The 7,500-nt window shown below is 42.1% G+C and overlaps 1 protein-coding gene across 1 annotated transcript in view; it reads right to left on the bottom strand.

Moving 5' to 3' along the window:
* The window catches only part of LOC134450500 (retinal-specific phospholipid-transporting ATPase ABCA4-like), a 129,806-nt gene that overhangs the window by 6,616 nt on the left and 115,690 nt on the right, over nt 1–7,500 (bottom strand). Inside the window, exons 49-50 of the mRNA XM_063200342.1 lie at nt 7,042–7,183; nt 2,239–2,373 (exon numbers count right to left, since the gene is read on the bottom strand). Of these exons, the coding sequence (XP_063056412.1) occupies nt 2,239–2,373; nt 7,042–7,183 (277 nt within the window). The remainder of the gene's footprint in view (nt 1–2,238; nt 2,374–7,041; nt 7,184–7,500) is intronic.

Here is a 7,500-nt window from a genome sequence, read left to right as displayed (position 1 = left end):
TGTGATCCAAAATGATACTCTAGCCAGCACTGAGGTGCATTTGGAGGTTTTTGTGTCGGAAAACCTGACGGTGGTGACATCTGATGGAGTTAACATGTTTTTGACATGTTTTAGGAATATGCATACAATAAGTATCTACGGTTATGTTGAATTGTTAAAGTAATTCACTTTAATACAGTAAACATATGTTTTTACTTCTAATTCTGTCTGCCGCTGTTGACAAAACAAGAAAGAGCCCATTTTATGAAAAATGTTAAACATGGGGAGCTTGGACAATACATTCACTGCACAGCCAAGACCTACATCTATGATAATACACCTCTATATTTTGGATTTGAACAACTTAAAACCTGTTTTTGCCACATTTTCAAGAACCAGTGGCCTACTTCCTAGAGAATCTAACTAATGAAGAAACACATGTACAAACATACTGTGCACACACAAACATAAAGTGTTTATGCAAGATGCCATTGACTTGAGAGGGCTATTTATTTTGCTAAATGCAGGTACAAATTAAGCCACTTTCACCACTCTCAGATTACTGTCACCACCGTCAGTTCTTAAGTCACCACCGTAAGAAGGAGTTTTGGACATTTTAAATGAATGTGCTTACAACATTTTCCTTAGGAGTTGTTGAATTATCAAAGTAATAGCCAATTTAAGCCTACAGGAATATTTGTGAAATTACAAAAAATTGTTTGTTCTATTTAGGCGTTAAGTAAGCATCGTATGACGGTACATATTTTAAAATTAGAACACATGAAACAGTATTAAAATAGAACAAAAGTGAATTTTCAACATTTAAAGGCATATGTGTGAACCAAAAAATACACATAATCACTTAAAAACTCCAGATACATATGCAACCAAATCAATACAATTTGAATTACTTTTAATTGTGTCTGACGGTGTTGACAAAAAACAAGGTGTGATCAGAGAAAAGCCTGATTTCTGAAAAAAATACAAAATGGGGAGATTGGCCTTGTGCATTTTTCTGAAAAGCCAAGACCTTAGTCAACAAGGATATACCATATCATTTTGTAATTCACTTTGTTTTTTTCTGTCAGCATTACAACCTGTGTTAGCCACTTTCTCAAGTCACACACATGTGCAGTGTGTGTGTGTGTGTGTGTGTGTGTGTGTGTACCAGGAGCACTAGTGATCCGATCATGGCGATGGGGAGTGTGTGTGTGTGTGTGTGTGTGTGTGTGTGTGTGTGTGTGTGTGTGTGTGTGTGTACCAGGAGCACTAGTGATCCGATCATGGCGATGGGGAGTGTGTGTGTGTGTGTGTGTGTGTGTGTGTGTGTGTGTGTGTGTGTGTGTGTGTGTGTGTGTGTGTGTGTGTGTGTGTGTGTACATGTACGTGTGTGTGTGTGTGTGTGTGTCTACCAGGAGCACTAGTGAGGGGCATCCGATCATGGTGATGGGGAATGTGTGTGTGTGTGTGTGTGTGTGTGTGTGTGTGTGTGTGTGTGTGTGTGTGTGTGTGTGTGTGTGTGTGTGTATGTGTGTGTGTGTGTGTGTGTGTGTGTGTGTGTGTGTACCAGGAGCACTAGTGAGGGGCATCCGATCATGGCGATGGGGAATGTGTGTGTGTGTGTGTGTGTGTGTGTGTGTGTGTGTGTGTGTGTGTGTGTGTGTGTGTGTGTGTGTGTGTGTGTGTGTGTGTGTGTGTGTGTGTGTGTGTGTGTGTGTGTGTGTGTGTGTGTGTGTGTGTGTGTGTGTGTGTGTGTGTGTGTGTGTGTGTGTGTGTATGTGTGTGTGTGTGTGTGTGTGTGTGTGTGTGTGTGTGTGTGTGTGTGTGTGTGTGTGTGTGTGTGTGTGTGTACATGTACGTGTGTGTGTGTGTGTGTGTCTACCAAGAGCATTAGTGAGGGGCATCCGATCATGGCGATGGGGAATGTGTGTGTGTGTGTGTGTGTGTGTGTACGTGTACATGTGTGTGTGTGTATGTGTGTGTGTGTGTGTGTGTGTGTGTGTGTGTGTGTGTGTGTGTGTGTACGTGTACATGTGTGCGTGTGTGTGTGTGTGTGTGTGTGTGTGTGTGTGTGTACGTGTACATGTGTGTGTGTGTATGTGTGTGTGTGTGTGTGTGTGTGTGTGTGTACGTGTACATGTGTGTGTGTGTATGTGTGTGTGTGTGTGTGTGTGTGTGTACATGTACGTGTGTGTGTGTGTGTGTGTGTGTGTGTGTGTGTGTGTGTGTGTGTGTGTGTGTGTGTGTGTGTGTGTGTACCAGGAGCACTAGCGAGGGGCATCCGATCATGGCGATGGCGGTGGAGAGTTTCCTCTTGTTGCCTCCGCTGTAGGTGCCGGCACAGCGCTCCGCATACTCAGACAGACCCAACTTCTGGATACCCCAGTCTGCCACCTAGAGGCACGGAGGAAACATTACACCAAAGATGATTCATAAGGCATATTATACTTTCATACTCAGGTATCTTAAGAAGCAACGTCTGAAAATCCTGTTCTGCTTTTGCAAAATTGCTCCTTTGTATTAACATAGCGCCCGTGTAAAATCTTAGCAATTTTGGTTAATGTTGAAGGCTGGCACAAAATGCTTGACATTTTGAACGGCAGTGGACATGTGTATGACCCTTGTGTTTCAAGCCTATTGTGCCACCCTTTAACATTAATCAATCAAATTTGCTAGAAATTTACAAGGGAGTTATGATAGTGCAAAGGAACAATACTGCAAGAGTAGAGTGGGATATTGCAAGTTTTCGTTTTCGAGGGGCGTTTGATGCACCCTAATGTGAACCCAGTGCGAAGGAGGGAACATTACACCAAAGACAACTTATAAGGCATGGAGGGAATATGACACCAAAGACAACTTATAAGGCACGGGGGGAACATTACACCAAAGACGACTTATAAGGCATGGAATGGATATTACAACCAAAGACAACTTATAAGGCATGGAAGGAACATTACACCAAAGACAACTTATAAGGCATGGAGGGAACATTACACCAAAGACAACTTATAAGGCACGGGGGGAACATTACACCAAAGACAACTTATAAGGCATGGAGGGAATATGACACCAAAGACAACTTATAAGGCACGGGGGGAACATTACACCAAAGACAACTTATAAGGCACGGGGGGAACATTACACCAAAGACGACTTATAAGGCACGGGGGGAACATTACACCAAAGACAACTTATAAGGCATGGAGGGAATATGACACCAAAGACAACTTATAAGGCACGGGGGGAACATTACACCAAAGACGACTTATAAGGCATGGAATGGATATTACAACCAAAGACAACTTATAAGGCACCGGGGGAACATTACACCAAAGACAAGTTATAAGGCACAGAGTTAATATTACACCAAAGACAACTTATAAGGCACGGAGGGAACATTACAACCAAAGACAACTTATAAGGCATGGAAGGAACATTACACCAAAGACAACTTATAAGGCATGGAGGGAACATTACACCAGAGATTCTTTAAGTATATAGAGATATGCCAACATAATAGGTTTCTATGGGCACCTAATGTGACCAGGTTCCGGTCTGCCTAAAGGGTCGTGTCATAATGCTCCGACCTACAATGAATAGAACAGTCCTTAGGTCTGCCTAGGTCTGCCTAAGGGGGGCCATAATAGAACCAGGAAACAATGGGCCAATGGAACCTCTCTCTCTCTACTCTCTCTGATTACACCAAAGACAACTTATAAGGCATGGAATGGATATTACACCAAAGACAACTTATAAGGCATGGAATGGATATTACACCAAAGACAACTTATAAGGCATGGAATGGATATTACACCAAAGACAACTTATAAGGCATGGAGGGAACATTACACCAGAGATTCTTTAAGTATATAGAGATATGCCAACATAATAGGTTTCTATGGGCACCTAATGTGACCAGGTTCCGGTCTACCTAAAGGGTCGTGTCATAATGCTCCTACAGGGTTCCCACTCTTTTTCAAAAATCTTTTTCCAGGATATTTCCAGGACATTTCCAGGACTATTTTTGGATAATTCAGGACAGATATTTCATCCGTCGGACCCACAATTTGGACATACACAGCGACACACAATGCAGAGTCACTTTCTTCTTCTGCAGTTAGTACTAAGGAGACTAGTGATAGGAGGGATTACATTAAACACTGACAACTGGATCTCCTCTCTTGACCAATTTTGCGAAGTTACAGAGTTCAGATTTTATCCATTATGGCGTTGCACCCACTGACCATGAGCACAGTGTCTTTAAGCAATGTCCTCGGACTACACCTGACCCAATGCATTTTACAATTTTTTGTAAGGAAGTGCTAGCACTGCCTATTTGTAGGCCTATTATGACCGCAAGCAGGTTTTCGAGAGATATATAACGCCATGATATCAGCTAGCGACTTTTCAGCAATCCAACTAGCGACTTCTAGCGACTTTTGGCAACACTGAGTCAAAGAATATGACTGTGTATAAGTGCAATCAAAGATGGCAACCTGACCAAACTGTGTGTAATAATGTATTCAATAGGTGGATATAAATTGAATCGTCATGTCTAGACTCGGAGAAGAGTAAAAATTATACCACAAACAAAATCGGGAAAAAGTTAAAGTGGTAGTTCGCTATTTTACACATTAAGCCCTGTTTGTGTGACTTCTGGGGTGAAGTAGAGATGTTCTCATCACAATTTTGACATTTGGTGCTGAACGGAGCATTTGGGTATTCAAGACTGCAGCCCCCCACCTTTACATTGACTCCAATGAAGCACTCAAGCAGTCGATCATAAAATGGCATTAAACTTTCGTTTGCAGAGACATGAAACTCACCGAGTGGTCAGAGGTGGGCAGCGATACGTTGGCTCGAAAATCACCGCGAAATACGCTTCCAGAGAAGATATATTCATTATTGTCCGTCTTCATTGATTGTATTGGTTTGACTAGTATTACTCCGCGCGACCGGAAATGGGGGTGCGTTTGTTTACGTTACTATCTATGGTTTGTATGCAAGCTGTAGTTTTTGTAGCCAGTCCCGCTCAAAGATAGCCGTTCTACCTCGCCCCTTGATGTCTACATAAACAACACACTATCGCTACCTACTGGCTGGATGTCTACTGCTATTCAACGGCGTCTGGGGAAAAATAGGTCCGCCAAATGCTAAACAACAGTTAGAAGGCATATTTCGCTGCAATTTTCCGGTCAATTTATCGCTGTCTACCACTGACCACACGGTGAGTTCCATGTATTCTCAAACAAAAGTTTAATGCCATTTTATAATCGATTGCTTGAGTGCTCTATTGGAGTCAATGTAAAGGTGGGGGGGCTGCAGTCTTGGATACCCAAATGCTCCGTTCAGCACCAAATGTCAAAATTGTGATGAGAACATCTCTACTTCACCCCAGAAGTCACACAAACAGGGCTTAATGTCTAAAATAGCGAACTACCACTTTAAAGGAAACAAAATCCAGGACAAATATTTTTTTCCAGGACATTTGGTGAATTTCCAGGACTTTCAAGGACTTGAAAACACATCTCTAAATTTCCAGGTTTTCCAGGTTTTCCAGGACGTGTGGGAACCCTGTCCTACAATGAATAGAACAGTCCTTAGGTCTGCCTAGGTCTGCCTAAGGGGGGCCATAATAGAACCAGGAAACAATGGGCCAATGGAACCTCTCTCTCTCTCTACTCTCTCTGATTACACCAAAGATAACTTATAAGGCATGGAATGGATATTACACCAAAGACAACTTATAAGGCATGGAATGGATATTACACCAAAGACAACTTATAAGGCATGGAGGGAATATTACCCCACTCTGCCACCTGGAGGCACGGAGGGAATATGACACCAAAGACAACTTATAAGGCATGGAATGGATATTACACCAAAGACAACTTATAAGGCATGGAGGGAACATTACACCAAAGACAACTTATAATAGTCAGGGTCAGTTTTCCAAAAAGTTGACACCTGAAGGCAAAGCATGTTAATTTTCGGCATACAACTGATTTAGGGGTATTCAAGGGTGCTGAATCCAAATCTGCCATATTCCGGAAGAAAAAATGTACCGAAATGCCTCAAACGGGCAAAATCCAATATGGCCGCCGCCACAGTGTTAAAATCCTGCAATCACTTTTCTTTTGGACTAAATAAGGTATGAATTTGAAAATAGCACTCATTTTTATGTTTTCAGACATGGGGAAAGCCATCATGTCATCAGATTTCAGCTCAGATTGGAAGAAAATGCTTATGTCATTGGCTATGTGATTTGCCTTCAGGACCTTAAATAAGCACCTTTTCAGAAATCCTGCCTAGACAACGTATAAGGCATGGAATGGATATTACACCAAATACAACTTATAAGGCATGGAGGGAACATTACACCAAAGACAACTTATAAGGCACGGAATGAATATTACACCAAAGACAATCGATAAGACATAGAATAAACATTATATTTTCATACTCAGGTATCTTAAGAAGTAACACATCCTTTTATTCTTTTATACAAATTTTGAATGGCAGTGGATGGAATATTTTAGCAAAATCCTTGAAGTGTGTTTTTACACTATTTTGGTCAAAACTAGTAAAGAGCATCATTTGTAAGAATGCTCCAGTTCCCTTTGCACTTTCCCAGATTTGAAATTCTCTGTGTCTGTTTTTAGAGCCTTCCTTCAGGAGGCCCAGTTTCACTCTTAAGGCCCATTTTGCTAATTTTCTAGCCATGTTCGAACATCCATGTATCCATTATTTAACCATTTTCGGGGGTTTTGATGGGAAGTGGAAAGGCAACTGGAGCATTCCAAATGACTGTCCTTACTGTTTTTGATCACAACAGTCTCAAAATACACTTTGCACAGATTTGTCTAAAAATTCACTACCATTCAAAATTTCAAGCCTATTGTGCCACCCTTAAACATCAATCAAATTTGCTAGAAATTTACAAGGGAGTTATGACATTACAAAAGAACAATACTGCAAGACTAGAGTGGGATATTGCAAGTTGACGTTTTCGAGGGGCGTTTGATGCACCTTAATGTGAACCCAGTGCGAAAGTTGTCTTACCCTCCTGATCTCTGCCTCTGGGACTCCTCGTAGCCGTGCGTACAGGTACAGGTGCTCACGTGCCGTCAGGAGCTCGTCGATGGCGTCGAACTGCGGACAGTAACCCATATTCTGGTGGACATCCAGGATGTTACTCAGGATGCTGAGGAGAGGAGACACACACACACACACACACACACACACACACACACACACACACACACACACACACACACACACACACACACACACACACACACAGACACACACACACACACACACACACATGATGTTACTCAGGATGCTGAGGAGAGGAGAGTAACCATGGAGATATGAGAAGGTGAAGAAGGTGTGATGTAGAGATCTGAGGGAGGAGATGAAACTCCACCAGGCGCCGCCATCTTTGATTAAGTCAAGATAAGTCGATTGACGAGTACAAATTAGGATAGAAAACGGCAAGATAGAAGCTGTTTAAAGCAC

The sequence above is a fragment of the Engraulis encrasicolus genome, chromosome 6, assembly GCF_034702125.1.
Source record: "Engraulis encrasicolus isolate BLACKSEA-1 chromosome 6, IST_EnEncr_1.0, whole genome shotgun sequence".
Lineage (NCBI taxonomy): Eukaryota > Metazoa > Chordata > Actinopteri > Clupeiformes > Engraulidae > Engraulis > Engraulis encrasicolus.
Note: the sequence above shows the minus strand (reverse complement) of the source record. Positions and strands in the feature narration are given on the sequence as shown.